Consider the following 20,417-nt stretch of genomic DNA (forward strand, 5'->3'; position numbering starts at 1 on the left):
CAGGATTGTGTCGAGGCACAGATCTGGGGAAGGGTACCAAAACATTTCTAGAGTATTGAAGGTCCCCAAGAAGTGGCCTCCATTATTCTTAAATGAAATAAGTTTGGAACCACCAATACTCTTTTTAGAGCTGGCCGCCCGGCCAAACTGAGCAATCTGGGGAGAAGGGCCTTGGTCAGGGAGCTGACCAAGAACCCAAAGGTTACTCTGACAGAGCTCCAGAGTTTCTCTGTGGAGATGGGAGAACCTTCCAGAAGGACAACCAACGTCTGCAGCACTCCACCAATCAGGCCTTTATGGTAGAGTGGCCAGACGGAAGCCACTCCTCAGTAAAAGGCACATGACAGCCCGCTTGGAGTTTGCCAAAAGGCACCTAAAGGACTCTCAGACCATGAGAGACAATATTCTCTGGTCTGATGAAACCAAGATTAAAGTAAAGGGAGTACTGAGTAAAGGGTCTGAATACTTATGTAATTGTGATATTTCCTTTTTTATTGTTAATATATTTACAAAAACTTCTAAAAACCTGTTTTTGCTTTGTCAGTATGGGGTATTGTGTGTAAATTGATGAAGGGAAAAAACGATTTAATCAATATTGAATATGGCTGTAACATAACAAAATGTGGAAAAGTCTTGGGGTCTGAATACTTTCCGAATGCACCGTACATACTCCAAATATATATAGATATATTTTTTTTGTAAAAGATTCATGCTATATTTACATGTTGTGTTAAAGGCATAGAATAGGATACACTTCACCCTATCAGAGCAAATACCAAGGCTATAGGGCAGGGTTCCCCAACTTGCGGTTCATGGGCCACAAGTTTTCTGAGCAAAAAAAAATAAAACACTTTTATTTTGATTGTTGGACATAAAAGACTGTAAAAACACCAGCAAATCAGCTCCATGTGGTTTTAAGCTGTTCCAAAGTATTCCCACGCATAATATAATAATATGTCAACGTATACAAATGTATGCAAGGTTTAAAATTATTATGTTTTAGTCAAAGATCAAATCAGATTATATTGGTCACATACGCATGGTTAGCAGATGTTATTGCGAGTGTAGTGAAATGATTGTGCTTCTAGATCCTACAATGCAGCAATATCTAACATGTCATCTAACAATTCCACAAAAACTACCTTATATATCCATATAAATATATGGATGAGCAATGACAGAGTAGCATAGGCAAGATGCAATATTATGTCTGTTTGGGCTTATTGCGTTCAATTTACAGCCTACAGATTTTTGGGTTTTTATGTTCTGGGCCCCCTGACCATCCATTCAAGAAATAATCACCCCGGGGCTGAATGTAGTTGATGATCCCTGCTATAGGGCCAATCATAGATAGATGTTGAACAATTAGGAGAATTCCACCTAAAGTAAGCTAAATAGTTATCACCCCTAAGCCTTAAGGTCAGCAACAAGTGATACCATATATGCTGTAATTTCCAGTTTACAGTACAAGTAGGCCTAATTGACATGTGGTCATTGTGGAAGTTGTCTAAATATTGTCTACAGTCGCCCTCCAGTGACAAGCAACAGGAATGACAGGCGAATATTGCTTGGCTCGTTCTCTTTTCTAAGCATCGTTTTACTATTTAGAGATAGACCTGTCGCCTATTTTGCGTAGTGTAGACGTTGAAATGTCTCGAAACTATGACTGAAAATAGTGCAGTCCGGTTTATCACCATCGGTGTCATTTCATTTGCCATGGACGTAGACATACAACAAATATTTTACACCAACAAATACAGTGTAATGATTAACTTATTTTCTAACAATAAACCGCTCGAGTCTCTGAGTCACATGGTGATTTTTGCTTCGCTCATGCTGCTTGGCATGCGGCCTAAAAGGAATTTTATTTGTCATGTTTCTTGCAGTCGTCTCAACTTCCAACTTCGCGCAGGTTGTCTCGTGACCACATGACTGCTCTCTAGATACCTGGCGAGGTGAACATGAAAACAGCTGTAAACCCATGTGAAAACTCCTGGTCTGGTAGGCTACTCACTCACTTCTCCAGACAGTAGAGTTGCTCAGGTGAGTGAGGCTATATTACCTGAAATCTTGTGGTGTCTTTTGAATTGTGAAAGGGTATATTCTTGTAAGCTAAATGTGTCTGTCTATATGTCTAAAATAAGAGCAGAGGATTATGCTATGGCAGATTGTTTTTACAGACTGGGCTTCATGCATCATGGTGCATTTGTCACGCAATTGAACTGTTTAGCCTCTGCGTGCTAAGTATTGCTCTAAAAATGGTGATGTATAGGGCTAAGCAGAGACATAGTTCAATAGATAAAGTTAACTTCTCTTTTTTTAATACAGGCGATTTGAGCTTGTTACTGCAAATAGGCTCTCTCGGGAAAATGTACGTTTGTTTTATTCATTAGAATATTAGAATATTCAAAAGCCAAATCAATTAGGTGGTAGAGAAAATATTCAATGATTACCATTACAGAATAATTTTATACAGACATTTACACGTGTCTAAAGAAATCAATAGAGAGGGAGTAGGCCTTTATGTGTTTTACTAATTAACCATTGCCTGCTGCCTCATTTGACTGTTCTTTGCCCTTGTCACACTGTCTGTCACATACTTCTTCCTCTGGACAGTACCTTCCTGTCTCTGTTATAGGCCCTCGGACCAGTGCATACCAATAACAATGGTATTTTAGTGTAAACAAACTGTAATCCAACCCTGGTTGTCTGTACTCAGTCCTTCAAAACCAAACAGCCACTGGACCCAAAAGCTAGTCCCTCTCACAGGGTATGGGTTGTTTTTTTAGGTTTTGATTCTCAGGTTACAGATGTAGGAACTTAATTTTAACCAGTTTGCTACAGCAGGAAAATAATCCTGCAGGTACAGGAAATGTGATTTATTATGTGGATTATAATTAAATTATCATTTTCGTAAGGAATAATTAAGTCTGAAATGTCAAAGTGGAAATTACAAACTTCAGAAACCTTTTAAAACTCAAATATTGATATTTTCTGCATTGCAGGAAAGTTCTCCTGCAACAGGGTGATCAAATTAAGATCCTACATCTGTACCTCTCTTACACATTCATGTCAGAAGTGGAAAATCCATTCTTATCAGTGACTCATGGTAATTACAGGTTATACACAATGTAGCCATAATATGATTCTTATGCATATAGGAATGCTACCCTTATTTTTAACTTGAGGTACTTTGACAGGTCAGGTTGGTTTCAGACAACTCCTTGCCTGAAACAAGGGACATTCGATGCTAAGCAGAGATCAGATGGCAGAGATTGGGGAACCTGGGGACATGGAGGAGGTGAATGAAGCTCAGTGTCTAGAGGGGGACAGATCCTCCCTCAAATCCACCATGGAGAGGAGTGTGAAGATACAACCTGACAGCCCAGTGAAGGAGAAGAAACTGGGGATGATGAAGCAATTCAGGGAGAGCATCAAGCGGGTTGGAGAGAGGTGTCATCTGGCCTCAAACAGCAAAGAGTCAAAGGACAAATCCAATTCAGAACAGGGGGGACACGGTATTGACCCTGAAGTGACCTCTCCAACCCATCAGCTGCCACCCCCTCCCTCACCATGTAAGTTTTCTTCAGATTTGTCCCTCTGTCTAATTAAGTAAGTTATGAAATATGCTCTTGAGTCAAGAAATGGCTTCTCAAGGTCATGGGAAGAGGACATCTCAGGAGACACAGAATGACAGTAGAAATGGCAGGAAGGACTCTCTTATGCACTGTATTGGGAATTTCAGCTGGACATGAGCCAGTCTGAGCAGGGGGCTTTCATCATTACTCAATTACTGACATTCCTATCTTAATGAAGTTTATACTAAACTCGGAAACAGCTGCCAACCAAGCAGGATATACACTAACATAATTAACCTTTGTACAATAACACAGATTGTTTTTATGATGAATCTGACAGAAGCTGCTGAACTCGTTGTCAAGGTTGTCTGACTTATTCTGTTTGTGCGTTTGTGTGGCTGTGCGACTGTCCATGTGATTGTGTGTGTACGGTCAGCACACCAACTCTTACACAGTGAAGTAGTTTAATTACTAGCATTATTCAATGTCATAGAGATCAGCAACTTTATCTTGCTCAGGTTTGAGTGCTGGGTCTCCTATGGCCTCTCCCCTGAAGGGTCTAGGTGGGTCCTTCCAGAGGAAGAAGGGAGGAGAGAGTGCAGAAGATTCACTCCAGAAAAAGCACACCAGAACACGCTCAGGTACAACACTGTTTACCCAACCAACCAGAGCTTGTTCAATCAATGGTTGACAATAAATACTGTTCAAAGACAAACACAAATACATATCATTTACTGAGAGAATTCTAGAGAGCTCGTTGGGATATTCTGAGTCTTTGTAAGGTCTTCGTAATCTGTAATCTGTATTGTCCATCTATAGACCCATTGGCAATTGGGGACTCTCTTCTAAAGAAGGGGGCTTCCATCCAACGGAGTTTGCGACTTGTGGGAAATAAGAAAGACAAGGCCCTCAAACAAGAGCAGCTCCAGCCTGTCACTGAGATCACTGTGGATGAGAAGAGAGAGAGGGAGAAGGAGAGGGTAGAGATAAAAGAGTCATACATACTCCCAAAGATACCCCTCACACCCCTCTCAGGTGAGTTTCGTTCTCTCTCTGTCTTTGTCTCTCTCTCCCTCATCCTCTTGTCCATTTGTATTTGTTTTAGCAGTAGAGATCACAAAATATATTACTTGTGATGTAAATCACTATGGTTGTGTCTGTGTCTGTGCAGTATGTGTGTATTAGGTATAACAGCATAAGCTTCTATGCATTAAGGCCTTTACTCTGTTTGCTCTTACACTCCAGTGATGCAGATCAATAAGCTGATTGGGATGGAGGTGCTGGAGGAGGCCTATCTGAACCTCCTCTCCCTGTGCAAGGAGTTCCAGCGGGAGAGGGAGGAGTGCATGGAGGAAGCCTCCTCTATGGAGCTGGCCAAGAAGGAGAAGGACCTGAGGCTCCTTTACAATGCCCTGCTGGACAAGGTGAAGGAAATAGTGCGGGACTCCAACTCCTTTCCCTCTCGCAACAAGGATCTCTTGGTGCATGTGGCCCGTGTCATCCAGGAGGAGGAGAAGAGGGAGGCAGAGCCTGGGGTCGGGGGCGTGGTTGGGCCTGGGGGTTGGCGGGGGGCCTGGAGAGAGGCTGTGAGCGAGGGTGTACAGGCCACGCTGAAGAGTGTTCACTTGGACAGGCCCGAGCAGAATGCCTCCTGGCTGGCTATCCACCTGGGTATGCTGGGCAAGGCCATCGTGGAGGACTTGAAGAAGGTGAAGGGAGAGCTGCAATGCTCTTACCCACCCAGCTTCGATGTGTTCAGCACCTATGTGAGCTGTTACCATGGTGCTGTCAGCCAGCACCTGAAGAGGCTTCAGCAGCAGGTGACAGATCTGAAGGACTACTACACCCTGCTGGACTGGATCATCAATCACTATGAGAGGTGAGGAAGACTTAAAGTCATTGTCTTGAGTAAGAAGTGTGTGTGTGTGTGTGTGTGTGTGTGTGTGTGTGTGTGTGTGTGTGTGTGTGTGTGTGTGTGTGTGTGTGTGTGTGTGTGTGTGTGTGTGTGTGTGTGTGTGTGTGTGTGTGTGTGTGTGTGTGTGTGTATATACACTTCTTGACTCAAGATGATGAGTAGTATTGTATCTGAGAGACACCATCCCTGTTGAACAGTGAGAAGATAATAGTATTGTATCTGAGAGACACCATCCCTGTTGAACTGTGAGAAGATAATAGTATTGTATCTGAGAGACACCATCCCTGTTGAACAGTGAGAAGATAATGAGTAGTCCTTCATTGAGACCAGAGATGGAAGCTGAGAACATAGGCCTCTCCCTGGAGGAGGGTTTCCTGGACCAGCTCAAGGGGAAATACTGCATGCGGGCAAAGGTGAGGGATTGAACACTCCAATAAGAGACAGATAGATAGATATTTAGGAAGAATTCAGGTTGAATGGAGGTACCACACTGATGAGAATAATAAAACTTTTTTTTAAACTCTTCTAGTCCTTTAGCCTTTATTCTTTTGCTTTCCATGTCTTTTCCAGGAGGAAATGAGAGCTTCACTGGATAAAATATTAGAGCTTGAAAATGAGGACATGTGGATAAAGAAACAGGCACCGGCGACTGATGATGAACACTTCTTTAACTCTGACATACACATGGATATCTGGACGGTATTGTTTTGTCATGATTTTATATAATGCAATTGCATCATATCTCCATTAGAGGGCAACATTGCCTAAGTAGTTACATTTTAATTATAGCGGCAGGCTACTAAGGCAACTATAAATCTGTAAATCTGGACTTGAAACTGGTGTTGTTCTCTGTGTAGAAAGTTAAGAGCAATGCTGTAAACTCCAAGAGGATTGATGCAGACCTGGAGATGGGAGTAGTCTGTTCCTGCCTAGAAGAGTTACAGCAGTTTCCCAAGCAGTATGTTCTGCAACAGTCCAGAGTCTGCTCTTTCTATCTATATCCTAACCATTATTCACTGGAACATATAACTGGACCTTGTCCTTTGCTTGTTAATAACTTCATGACATTATCTCTCCTTCACTCTCTCTACATGTCCATAGATTTGAGAACGAATTTAGGTACTGCTGTAACAGTATGGAAAACCCTTCACTTTGGGCTGACTATCAGATAACCTACATCAACAGCTTTAAAGCTCTTAAGTAAGTCAGATTCCACTCTTCACTACACCTGTTCAACAACCCTCCCCCTTTCCTCTGCCATCAACACACTGTAGATGGGAATGTCCTAGACAACAGTTGATAGACAGTCAGTTCAGCTTTTCAGACACTTTGGGGTACATTTACCAAAGGATGGTGTGAATAAATTAAAAAATAAGGCCGCAGTCTAAAAGATTGACCTGAGAACAGAAGTCTTGGCTCAAAAGACAAAGTCTCAGCATTAAACTAATTATTGTATCTCAGTAATTTGATGCACTTTTGTTTGGACTTGAGCAACCGTATTTTAGTGGCATAATGTCAAACTTTGACCTAAATGCTTAACTTCACTCAGTCTGATTTGAAGTTGCACCATATTTAACAGTAGTGGGATGGAAAACTGGGACTATGAAATTACTGTTTATTTCACAGGCATTTCCTGGAACCCATACTAGATCATTTAGCCTGCCTGAAAAATTCTGTTCAAGATAAACATTAAAAAAAACACACCAATAAATGTTGAATTATGATTAAATATGCATCTTATCTATCTTACAAACATACGCAAACAAACTAACATGCAGGCACAGTGACACCACATATCATATTACTGTATAAATTACAGTGAAACTATTGAAGACCAAACCCAGCTAGCACATAACATTCTCAGAACCATGTGTTTCATGCTTCAAGATCGTTTTGATTACGCGGACTGGGATATGTTCCGGGTAGCCTCTGAGAATAATATTGATGAATAAACGGATACGGTAACGGAGTTTATCAGGAAATGTATAGGAGATGTTGTTCCCACTGTGACTATTAAAACCTACCCAGACCAGAAACCATGGATAGATGGTAGCATTCGCACACCCTGGTTCGAATCCAGGCTGTATCACAACCAGCCATGATTGGGAGTCCCATAGGGCGGCGCACAATTGGCCCAGCATCGTCCGGGTTTGGCCAGTGTAGGCCGTCATTGTAAATACGAATTTGTTCTTAAGTGTCTTGCCTAGTTAAATAAAGGTTAAATAAAATAAATACATTTACGCAAACCACCGCATTTAACCATGGCAAGGTGACTGGAAATATCGCTGAATACAAACAGTGTAGTTATTCCCTGCTTAAGACAATCAAACAGGCAAAACATCAGTACAGAGACAAAGTGAAGTCTCAGTTCAATGGCTCAGACACGAGACGCATGTGGCAGGTTCTACAAACAATTACGGACTACAGAGGGAAAACCAGCCACGTCGCTGATTCCGACATTTTGCTTCCGGATAAGCTAAACACCTTTTTCGCTCGCTTTGAGGATGACACGGTGCCACTGACGCGACCAGCTACCTAGGACTGTGGACTCTCCTTCTCTGTGGCCGACGTGAGTAAGACATTTAAGTATGTTAACCCTAACAAGGCTACCTGCCCAGACGGCATCCCTAGCCGCGTCCTCAGAGCATGCGCAGACCAGTTGGCTGGAGTGTTTACGGACATTCAATCTTTCCCTATCACAGTCTACTGTCCCCACATGCTTCAAGATGTCCACCATTGTTCCTGTTCCCAAGAAAGAGAAAGTAACTGAACTAAATAACCATCACCCTGTAGCACTCACTTCTGTCATCATGAAGTGCTTTGAGAGACTAGTCAAGGATCATATCACCTCTACATTTCCTGACAACCTAGACTCACTTCAATTTGCTTACCACCCCAATAGATCCACAGACAATGCTTATTTTCCACCACTGTATTCTATTCTACTGTATTTTAGTCTATGCTGCTCCGACATTGCTCGTCCAAATATTTATATTTTCTTAATTTCATTCCTTTAGATTTGTGTGTATTGTTGTGAAATTGATAGATATTACTTGTTTAATACTACTGCACTGTTGGAGCTAGAAACCTAATTATTTCGATACACCCGCAATAAAATCTGCTAAACATGTGTATGTGACCAATAAAATTAGATTTGATTTTATATACAACTTCCCACAATGTTCTGGAAATGGTACAGGATAGTTGCTTGGCTTTGGAAACTTCTCAGCACATTTAAGAAACTTGGCAAAATAACATTATTTACATGCTATTTCATTACTTTGACAGAAACATCCAAACATTGTTTAATTTAATAAACATTTTGGTAATGTTTTCGGAACATTCTCTAACTGGTTTGACATTGGGAATGCTCTCAAATAGTTCAGAGAACGTTAAGAAACAATGTTCTCCTGTGGGAATTTCAATACTTCAGCATAATGTTTCCACCAGGTTTCCTCATGGTACTATTTAAAGTAACATTTAAGAAAACATTCTATAAAAAAAAAAAACACAAAAAACATTAACAGTAGTAAATGTTATTGTAAAACAATTGAAAAACATATACATATCCGTTCTCAGCGTCAACAAAACTCTCTATCCTTTATCTTGTTAAGTGTGTTCAAGTGTCTTGGCCGCGCCGACTAATTGGCCATGTCTGATCTTAATAAATACTTGTTTCCTTTGAAATGGGATCTGTTTGAATAGATTAAAATTATCAGATTTGTATGAGTAAAAAAAAAAAAAGAAGCTTGCTAGCTCCATCCTGTTGGTGCAGTATACTAATTCAATGGATAGAGAACAGAAGATCAATGACACTGTCCCACAATGAAAATAAATGTGTTTGCATGATTAATGCCTAAGAAAATGTATTTCCATGGGTCCTATATGTGCTTGGAGTTCAAAACAGTTAACCCAAACGAAGCTAGCAGTGTTCTTAAATGTCTTATTGAAACATTCAATAAAAGTTAAGGAAGTTATTAAAAAAACTCTAAATAACTCAAAAAATTATAAAATCTCACAGAAAAACATTCAGGGAACCATAGTAAAAACGTTCTCAAAACCACCCTGCAACAAAAAATGTACATTACATTCTCAAAAAAAAGAAATCTTCAGTTCTACTGGTCAAGAAATGCATGGCTTCGTTCCCAGAACCAATGGGAAACCAAAAACGTACGTTCCCACAACTTCCAAGGAACCAAATGTGCTAGCTGGGAAGCTGTTTCCAGGAAACAGGCATCTCTGGAGTATAGCAGTGCCTGTCTAAAGAGAGAAACACCACGTGGTTTCCGGGAAACTGTGCTAGTGTAAGAGAATTGCCTGAGTAGTTCAAGCTCTAAAAATAGAATGTCCCCCTCTCTCCATATTCAAAGAGCTTGTAATTTCACTGAAACAAGCAACAGCATGTCTCTGTCAGTAAAAAAAATGAGGAACACAATATTAGAGATGGGCAGAAACAGTCAAAATTCGCTCCTGCAGATTTAGTTATTCATATTCAAGGAGACAGGAGACTCAAAATAATGATGGTCAGATATAACTTTATACTGTTTGTCCTTATTTCCAAAAAAAATAAAAAATCACATACAGTTGAAGTCAGAATTTTACAAACACTTAGGTTGGAGTCATTAAAACTTGTTTTTCAACCACTCCACAAGTTTCTTGTTAACAAACTATAGTTTGGCAAGTCGGTTGGGACATCTACTTTGTGCATGACAATGAAATGAAATGCCTGAAGCTACCACTTCATCTGTACAAACAATAGTACGCAAGTATAAACACCATGGGACCACGCAGCCGTCATACCGCTCAGGAATGAGACGTTCTGTCTCCGAGAAATGAACATACTTTGGTGCGAAAAGTGCAAATCAATCCCAGAACAGCAGCAAAGGACCTTATGAAGATGCTGGAGAAAACCGGTACAAAAGTATCTATATCCACACTAAAATGTGTTCTAGATCGACATAACCTGAAAGACCGCTCAGCAAGGAGGAAGACACTGCTCCAAAACCGCCATAAAAAAGCCAGACTACAGTTTGCAACTGCACATGGGGACAAAGATTGTACTTTTTGGAGAAATGTCCTCTGGTCTGATGAAACAAGAGTAGAACTGTTTGGCCATAATGACCATCGTTATGTTTGGAGGAAAAAGGGGGACGCTTGCAAGCCAAAGAGCACCATCCCAACAGTGAAGCACGGGGTTGGCAGCATCATGTTGTGGGGGTGCTTTTCTGCAGGAGGGAGTGGTGCACTTCACAAAATAGATGGCATCATGAGGGGGAAAAATGATGTGGATATATTGAAGCAATACCTCAAGACATCAGTCAGGAAGTTAAAGCTTGGCCACAAATGGGTCTTCTAAATGGACAATGACCCCAAGAATACTTCCAAAGTTGTTGCAAAATGGCTTAAGGACAACAAAGTCAAGGTATTGGAGTGGCCATCACAAAGCCCTGACCTCAACCTATAGAAAAGTGTTGGGCAGAACTGAAAAAGCGTGTGCGAGCAAGGAGGCCTACAAAGCTGACTCAGTTACACCAGCTCTGTCAGGAGGAATGGGCCAAAATTCACCCAACTTATCGTGGGAAGGTTGTGGAAGGCTACCCAAAACATTTGACCCAAGTTAACTTCTGTCCCACTGGGAATGTGATGAAAGAAATACAAGCTGAAATAAATCATTCTCTCTACTATTATTCTGACATTTCCCATTCTTAAAATAAAGTGGTGATCCTAACTGATTTAAGACAGGGAATTATTACTAGGATTAAATGTCAGGAATTGTGAAAATCTGAGTTTAAATGTATTTAGCTAAGGTGTATGTAAACTTCCGACTTCAACTGTAGTTACACAAGCAAAACATAAGAAATTGTTAACATTCTTACAACCAATGTTCCATCGTGCTCAGGCGCGCAGCTCCCCCGGGACTGCCTTGCAAGAAGAAATATCAGCCTGTGCAGAGAAGCTCGAGATTGAACTTTACTCAACTTTCTAGAATTTCCCCCTTAGTTTACACAATCAACGTTTCCTTTTTTCTGTGGGAATTGTGATTGAATCAATGCAGTATTAGTATGTAGCCAGGTATGCACATTTGTACATATTCTTTGCTAGTTAGTGAGTTATTAGCCCAGTTGTAGATCATTTGTAGTCAGCAATGGGGGAGTGATTGCTTCTAACAAGAGCACAAAATGTTTACATTTCTAGACATCTTTGAAAAGCGAGTCAGGTCAAGATGTACTTTAAGACAGGCTTCAATAAGCTAAGTAGCCATTAGGCAGAGGGTAGCATAATTTGTCTGATTCTCTGTAATAATGGTATGGTAAAAATAATGCATTTTATTTTGTAAAGTGGATTCTAGCATCAAACATCACCTAATTTTCCAAAGGACAAGTGGATGAACAGGTTAAAGTCAAGCCCTGCATGTTTATTTCAAAAGTCTCATGGAATGTAAGCCTACATTGAACACCACACATTGGCTGCTACTGTAGGCTGAATGATAGAACAGCTATTTCCATGTTATGGGATGCATTTACTCCATTGCTTTTGATGGTAGGCCACTCTTGTAGGCCTACATTATGATCATCCACAGTAGGCCAATGGACTACTGTCTGAGACTGTAAGTTAAAGCGGGTACAGCCTCGGGGTTCACAGTAAACGCACACTGGAATTTGCACAGAATCTTCAAGTTTGCACTCAGCAGAGATTAAATTTGCTCAGTGCCCCCCAAAAATGAAGTGAACATTGCTTACAACCCCTGTTGAAACCCTTCCCTTGGTCTGTTTCGCAATCGTTCGGGAAGTCTCGCAATGTGGTGCCTCTGGGTTTAGAAACTCTGTCACATATGTGTGTATGCATGATAACCTGACCTGACCTCAGACCTGTTTTTTTTTCCTCTTCTCTCTTCCTCCAGGGAGCACATGGAAGGTTATAGGGAGTGCTGCCCGACACAGGTGGACCATCTCAGCAGAGAGGTGGATGGCTTGGTCCATAGACTGGTCCAGGGCCTGGAGGACCAGTTTAAGAATGATGTCAGGGTACGTGAGGGGGAGAAGTTTGATTGACCTTTGGTCTTGTTCTCATTCTACAAATGCCCCTATGTTGAGCAGTGTGTTAAGGTGATTGACATATTTCCTACTTGTCTCGGGTGACCTGGAAGTTACTTAGTTTGGTAGTCTACTGATTTCTTTGCACACATTTCTGTAAAGGCTTTCTCTCAATCGCTCCTGCTGTCAATGTTATGGATGGGTGAACAAACAAATAAATTAATGAATGAACAAATTAGTGAGTGAATAGATGGGTTAATATGTGTCTGTTGCTTTTTCCAGCCTTACCTCAGGAGAATGATGACGAGGAAGTGGCTCTCCACAGATGAGGACTTCCAACAGCTGTTGAGCAGGACAGAGAAGCTGTCCCAGCGCTGTTCACAAATGAGACATCCATATGTACAGGTAAGTAATGGGTAAGTGCTGTTCATATTGTTTTAAATGCAGGATATATTATACCAGTCAAAAGTTTTAGAACACCTACTCATTCAAAGGTTTTTATTTTTTTCTCTATTTTCTACATTGTACAATAATAGTGAAGACATCAAAACTATGAAATAACACATGGAATCATGTAGTAACCAAAAAAAGTGTTAAACAAATAAAAATATATGTTATATTTGAGACTCTTCAAAGTAGCCAGCCATTGCCTTGATAATAGTTTTGCACACTCTTGGCATTCTCTCAACCAGCTTCATGAGGTAGTCACCTGGAATGCAGTTCAATTTACAGGTGTGCCTTGTTAAAAGTTAATTTGTGGAATTTCTTTCCTTCTTAATGCGTTTGAGCCAATCAGCTGTGTTGTGACAAAGTATGGGTGGTATACAGAAGATAGCCCTATTTGGTAAAAGACCAAGTCCATATTGTGACAAGAACAGCTCAAATAAGCAAAGAGAAATGATAGTTCATCATTACTTTAAGGCATGAAGGTCAATCAATACGGACAATTTCAAGAACGTTGAAAGTTTCTTCAAGTGTAGTCGCAAAAGACCCACAGTTACCTCTGCTGCAGAGGATAAGTTCTTTAGAGTTACTAACCTCAGAAACTGCAGCCCAAATAAATGTTTCACAGAGTTTAAGTAGCAGACACATCTCAACATCAACTGTTAAGCGGAGACTGCATGAATCAGGCCTTCATGGTCAAATTGCTGCAAAGAAACCACTACTAAAGGACACCAATAAGAAGAGACTTGCTTGGGCCAAGAAACACGAGCAATGGACATTAGACCGGTGGAAATCTGTCCTTTGGTCTGATGAGTTCAAATTTGAGATTTTTGGTGGTTCAATTGAGATGGTTTGGGATGAGTTGGACCGCAGAGTGAAGGATAAGCAGCCAATAAATGCTCAGCATATGTGAAAACTCCTTCAAGACTGTTGGAAAAGCATTGCAGGTGAAGCTGGTTGAGAGAATGCCAAGAGTGTGCAAAGCTGTCATCAAGGCAAAGGGTAGCTACTTTGAAGAATCTCAAATATAAAATATATTTTGATTGGTTTAACACTTTTTTGATTACTAAATGATTCCATGTGTTATTTCATAGTTTTGATGTCTTCGCTATTATTCTGCAATGTAGAAAATAGTAAAAATAAAGAAAAACCCTTGAATGAGTAGGATGTGTCCAAACATTTGACTGGTACTGTACACTCAAGGAAGTGAAGGAAATCATGCCCCTGATGATCCATAGGAAGTTTGAGTTACTGGAAAAGACCAGAGAATTTGCTGGCCTTACCATACTGGAACTTGATCATGCATAGAATGGGACGTTATTTGAGTTGATGTGGCAATAGGAGTAAATGGCAGGAAAAGAGGGGGAGGATGGGTGTCACTCAGATGATTAGTCATGGCAGTCACTTGAAAGCGAAAGAATAAACAGAAGACTTTCATGTCTATTTGTAATCCCTTTCTCTGGCCTCCACTGTGCCTGACCAGTGTTCCTCTGCATCAGATGTTTGTGAGCAGCTTGCACTACTATGTGGTGAAAGAGTATGTCTCCCAGCTGATGAAAAACAACTACTCCTGTAAGAACAGGAAGCATGACAAAGCAGCCACCAAGATGAGGGTGCAGTGGGATGAACTCAATGATTTGTTTGAGGAAATGGTAACACTTCTTAATCCTGAACTACAAACTGAATTTTGGCCAATTTACATCCACACAAATTGTACTTTTCATGTTCATTCAACATTGTCTAAAATTGTAAATACTACAGTACATAAATTTGTCTCAGCATTATGCCTTTGTGCTTTGAGGAATGCTACTTTGAAAATTCAGTGCTGTCATAAACAAATATGTTATTACCATTCATGAATAGTAGACACACTCATAATAATTTCCTCTTGTAGAAGACAACCCATGACTGGCTCCACCCAGTAGGAGACCACCTGAGTAACATAATTGGGGAGAAGAACAAGAGAGACATCAAGAACCACCTGAAACATTTAGTAGCGGACTACCCAGACATCAGGTAATCCTGCATCTTCCTGTGGACACATTTTGTATCTGTTGATTTTGGTGATTTTTTTATACAATATATAATCAGAGTAAAAACACATCATATGAATTCTACTCTGACTGTTATGGCACTGAGAAGAACAACAGTGGAAGATAAAGACAGCAGTGTTCATCAGACAGGGGAAGGGTGTTGACTAGGCACTGACAGATTGAGAGCCAGATAGTGCTGCTCCAAATATGATAGAGAGCCGTGTTGATTCTCAACAGCAGGATGTAGGAGAGGTAGGACCAGCCGGGAGAGGGGGAGAGATAGAGAGACAGAGGTGGGAGACCCCCGATGAGGTGTGAACACTTGCGCCTGGTTTCTCGGAATAGGGCTTTAAGTGCTGTACTTTCCCAGGCAATTTCCCTGGTCTGGGTTTTTGTGAACCATTTAATTAAATTTTTTATTTGAACTCTCGTTAACTTCTCCAAATCAAGAATGACAGATTATTATTTTATTTTTTTATTTAAAAAAATGTTATCTTAAAAAAAATATATATATATATTATTATTTGTCATGACAGCCCCATTAACAAAATTGAGTAGCTAGCTGATTTGGTTCTGGGTGTTGAGATTATGGAATTTTAGACCAATTAATTTCACAAAACATTTGATGGTTCATTTCTCCTGCTGATTCTCCAAGAGTGATATTCTGTACCCTCTCTCCCCTCTGTCTGCAGTAAGAAGCACCTATCGGCCGTGCTGTACTTCAGGGGCTTGGTGCGGGGCAGGGAGAAGCGGGTAATCCTGCAGTGTCTCACTGAGCTGAAGAATAAACTAGGAACTGCAGGGAACACTGGAGATAAAAAAAGTGGCCTCTTCATTGATATGCAGGTCACCATCACCAATACAAACTGTCTGGCTGATATGCCTTTCTCCTGCCTCTCCTCTCTTCTCCCAGACAGCTAATCTACAGGCCTAGATACAGAAGCCTACCACAGAGATGGTAACCTAACCAAGCTGTCTGAGAAGGCCTGAGGAGGCTTATAAAGAACATACTGTACGATTACCAGTATGATCACTACGCAAAAAGCAAACAGTCTAATGATTATTTAAATGTGAATGGACCTTTACCTGGTAAATCTTGTTCAGGCAGTCAGAGGTTATTTAAGACACCTCATTGATTAAGCCTTCTTTTTATATATATATATATATATATATATATATATATATATATATATATATATATATATATATATATATATATATAGTCACTTTAGCCCACTGTTGTTGCAAAAGAAAGCTGAGGACATAATAATGGGCCTGATGCTAAATGAACTCCATGATAGGGCTCAAACTGTATGTTCAGTGTTGAATGAACTTTACCATTGATTTACTTATTTTCAAGCTATTCAAATGTGTCGCTGCAGTGCACATATTACATGTCAACATAGAAAAGACTCCCATAGAAAGTCCCACAGTCCACGGTCCTGTTGTTTTGTGGTCAGAACAAGGTTTCAAAATATCACATCTGATAATGTCATTAAACCACAAACGAATACAAGTTTCTCCCGTTGTTAGGGAAGTGAGAGTTCTTGTTCCCCTCTAATAATTTTTGGACACTTTAACAGGGCAGCATGCAACACAAAGGTTTGTACTCATGTGTCTGCTGTCTAGTATGAGTATAGATGAAGTCCATCATAATAAATTCATCCAGCATCAACTGAAGGAATGGGGAACTGGCGGCCCGCAGCCCGCTTTTTGTAGAACACATTTTCAACAACAAAAAATATACAATACAGTACCAGTCAAAAGTTTGGACACACCTACTCATTCGAGGGTTTTTCTTTATTTTTACTATTTTCTACAATGTAGAATAATAGCAAAGACATAAACTATGAAATAACACATGGAATCATGTAGTAATCACAAAAGTGTTGTCAAATCAAAACATATTCTAGATTATTCAAAGTAGCCACCCGTTGACTTGATGACAGCTTTGCACGCAATTGTTTACAGAGAGATTATTTCACTTATAATTCACTGTATCACAATTCCAGTGGGTCAGAAGTTTACATATACTAAGTTGACTGTGCCTTTAAACAGCTTTGAAAATTCCAGAAAATTATGTCATGGCTTTAGAAGCTTCTGGTAGGCTAATTGACATCATTTGATTCAATTGGAGGTGTACCTGTGGATGTATTACAAGACCTACCTTCAAACTCAGTGCCTCTTTGCTTGACATCATGGGAAAATCAAAAGAAATCAGCAAAGACCTCAGAAAAGAATTGTAGACCTCCACAAGTCTGGTTCATCCTTGGGAGAAATTTCCAAACGCCTGAAGCTACCACGTTCATCTGTACAAACAATAGTATGCAAGTACTATTGGAGGTCTACGCAGCCATCATACCACTCAGGAAGGAGACGTGTTCTGTCTCCTAGAGATGAATGTACTTTGGTGCAAAAAGTGCAAATCAATCCCAACAGTGAAGCACGGGGGTGGCAGCATCATGTTGTGGGGGTGCTTTGCTGCAGGAGGGACTGGTACAAAATAGATGGCATCATGAGGGACGAAAATGATGTGGATATATTGAAGCAACATCTCAAGACATTAATCAGGAAGTTAATACTTGGTCGCAAATGGGTCTTCCAAATGGACAATGACCCCAAGCATACTTCCAAAGTTGTGGCAAAATGGCCTAAGTCAAGCTATTGGAGTGGCTATCACAAAGCCCTGACCTCATCCTATAGAAAATTTGTGGACAGAACTGAAAAAGGGTGTGCGAGCAAGGAGGCCTACAAACCTGACTCAGTTACACCAGCTCTGTCAGGAGGAATGGGCCAAAATTCCCCCAATTTATTGTGGGAAGGTTGTGGAAGGCTACCCGCAACTTTTGACCCAAGTTAAACAATTTTAAAGGCAATGCTAACAAATACTAATTGAGTGTATGTAAACTTCTGATCCACTGGGAATGTGATGAAAGAAATAAAAGCTGAAACAAATAATTATGTCTACATTTATTCTGACATTTCACATTCTTAAAATAAAGTGGTTATCATAACTGACCTAAAACAGGGAAGTTTTACTAGGATTAAATGTCAGGAATTGTGAAAAACGGAGTTTAAATGTATTTGGCTAAGTTGTATGTAAACTTCCGACTTCAAAAGTAATTGGGAAGTCAGTTGTTGTTTTTTTTTTGGGGGGGGGGGGGGTGTAACATATGGGTTTTGAAATATCAGATCTGAGATTTGCACAAACCAAATGCAGTATTTTGGTCAGGGAAGTGAGAGTTTTTGTTCCCCTCTGATCATATGTTTCAATTAACGATAATGTTGGCCACTTTTACAGGGCAACATGCAACACAAAGGTTTGTACTCATCTGTCTGGCCTTAACTATGAGTCAATCACAATAAATCCATCCAACATTTACTGTATAGATCTACTGTTCACATCATTCACCGATCATTTGTGTCAGCTCATGAAAGCTCATACTGGAGCTATAATGATACGCAAATGTATAATAAAGGCAATCATTATCTTGTAAATAAAGTTTAAGTCAAGGCATTATACACTTGATGTGCCTGTTTATCGTGTGAGCTGCCAACAGGCCAAACCAGCACATGATAGTATTGGGAAAATAGTTATGAGAATGTTGAGATCCTTGAAAACGACAGACTCCACAGCATCATCAGATCACAGAAGCAAAGCCACGCCTACATGAAAGCCAATAACTTCATATGAAGAAACCCGGTTGCCAAAGAACAGTTCAACCTCGTTATAAAGTTACTACCTGGTATCCTCCTGACCGGTCTATTGCTAAGCAACATTAAACTCTGCTGGACCAGACGCAGGGGGGCAGAGAACCCATCATTCATAGCAACGCGTGCTCTGGCAGAATTAAGTTATTAAGGAGGTTGAGGGACAAAGCAGGTAATGATAATTTCTTAATTTTCTCAAGTCTAGAACTCAATGACATTACATAACAGAAAATAAATCAAACAACTAAGCTTTCACTGCAAGCATGCTCCAGCTGCAGAGTCTATATCCTTATTTATAATCCAGGGTCACTACACAACTCCCTCCTTTTTCAAAGAGCTGAATAAAAGATCACAGAAATGTTCCATACACACAAAGAGCTTATTTCTCAAAAGAGTTTTGCACAAATTTGTTTACATCCCTGTTAGTGTCACGCCTGCTCCCTTTCTCCCTCTCTGGCGCCCAAGGGCCCCAGCCTGCCCTTCATTACGCAAACCTGTCACCATCATTACACGCAGCAGCTCTCATTGGGCTCACCCCTGGACTCCTTCACCTTGTGGATTGCCCCATCTATATCTGTCTGTTCCTCCGTTCGTTCCCCGTGTCAGCATTATTGTCGTTTATGTTTCCCCTGTCCAGACGCTGGCCGTGTTCTGTTTCATGTCTGTGTTTTCATTAAATGTTCGCTCCCTGTTCTTGCTTCTCGTCTCCAGCGTCTGTCCTTACAGTTAGTGAGCATTTCTACTTTGCCAAGATAATCCATCCACCTGATAGGTGTGGCATATCAAGAAGCTGATTAAACAGCATGATCATCACACAGCACCTGGTGCTGGGGACAATAAAAGGCCTCTCTAAGATGTGCAGTTTTGTCACACAACGCCACTGAAGTCTCAAGTTTTAAGGGAGCGCACTATTGGCATGTTACTGCAGGAATGTCCACCAGAAGAGCTGTTGCCAGAGAATGTAATGTTAATTTCTCTACCATAAGCCACCTCCAATGTCATTTTAGAGAATTTTGTCAGTACGTCTAACCGGCCTCACGTGTAACCACGCCAGCACAGGACCTCCACATCCGGCTTCGTTACCTGTGGGATTGTCTGAGATCAGCCACCCAGACAGCTGAGGAAACTGTGGATTTGCACAGCCAAATAATTTCTGCTCAAACTGTCAGAGACCATCTCAGGAATGCTCATCTACATGCTCGTCATCCTCACCAGAGTCTTGACCTGACTACAGTTCAGTATCGTAAACAACTTCAGTGGGCAAATGTTCACCTTCAATGGACACTGGCATGCTAGAGAAGTGTGCTCTTCAATGATTTTTTATTTAACTAGGCAAGTCACTAAAGAACAAATTCTTATTTACAATGACGCCTATCCCAGGCTAAACCCGGATGACGCTGGGCCAATTGTGTCGCCCTTTGGGACTCCCAATCACGGCCAGATGTGATACTGCCTGGATTCAAACCAGGGACTGTAGTGAAGCATCTTGCACTGAAATGCAGTGCTTCAGACTGCTGTGCCTCTCGGAACCCCATGGATGAATCCCGGGTTCAACTGTATGGCATCTATTGGGCAGGAGGTTTGTTGATGTAAATGTTGTGAACAGAGTGCCCAGTGGTGGCAGCGGGGTTCTGGTATAGGCAGGCATAAGCTACAGACATCGAACACAATTGCATTTTATCAAGGGCAATTTAAATACATA

The 20,417-nt window shown here is 40.8% G+C and overlaps 1 protein-coding gene across 3 annotated transcripts; it reads left to right on the top strand.

The window, feature by feature from the left end:
• Positions 1–1,872: 1,872 nt before the first annotated feature.
• On the top strand, positions 1,873–18,391 carry LOC135525776 (exocyst complex component 3-like protein 4). Of its 3 annotated transcripts, none has more exons than XM_064953610.1 (15): positions 1,873–2,043; positions 2,617–2,770; positions 3,201–3,575; positions 4,097–4,219; positions 4,398–4,613; positions 4,824–5,457; positions 5,789–5,906; positions 6,064–6,192; positions 6,351–6,451; positions 6,595–6,693; positions 12,395–12,518; positions 12,810–12,932; positions 14,471–14,623; positions 14,866–14,987; positions 15,697–18,391. In XM_064953610.1, exons 3-15 carry the CDS (start codon positions 3,248–3,250, stop codon positions 15,923–15,925), a joined length of 2,499 nt encoding a protein of 832 aa, XP_064809682.1. In that variant the 5' UTR covers positions 1,873–2,043; positions 2,617–2,770; positions 3,201–3,247; the 3' UTR covers positions 15,926–18,391. The 3 variants fall into 3 exon arrangements, with proteins under 3 accessions (XP_064809682.1, XP_064809681.1, XP_064809680.1); XM_064953609.1 differs by lacking the exon at positions 2,617–2,770 and adding an exon at positions 3,006–3,109; XM_064953608.1 differs by lacking the exon at positions 2,617–2,770.
• Positions 18,392–20,417: the final 2,026 nt, after the last annotated feature.

Source organism: Oncorhynchus masou, chromosome 32 (genome assembly GCF_036934945.1).
Source record: "Oncorhynchus masou masou isolate Uvic2021 chromosome 32, UVic_Omas_1.1, whole genome shotgun sequence".
Lineage (NCBI taxonomy): Eukaryota > Metazoa > Chordata > Actinopteri > Salmoniformes > Salmonidae > Oncorhynchus > Oncorhynchus masou.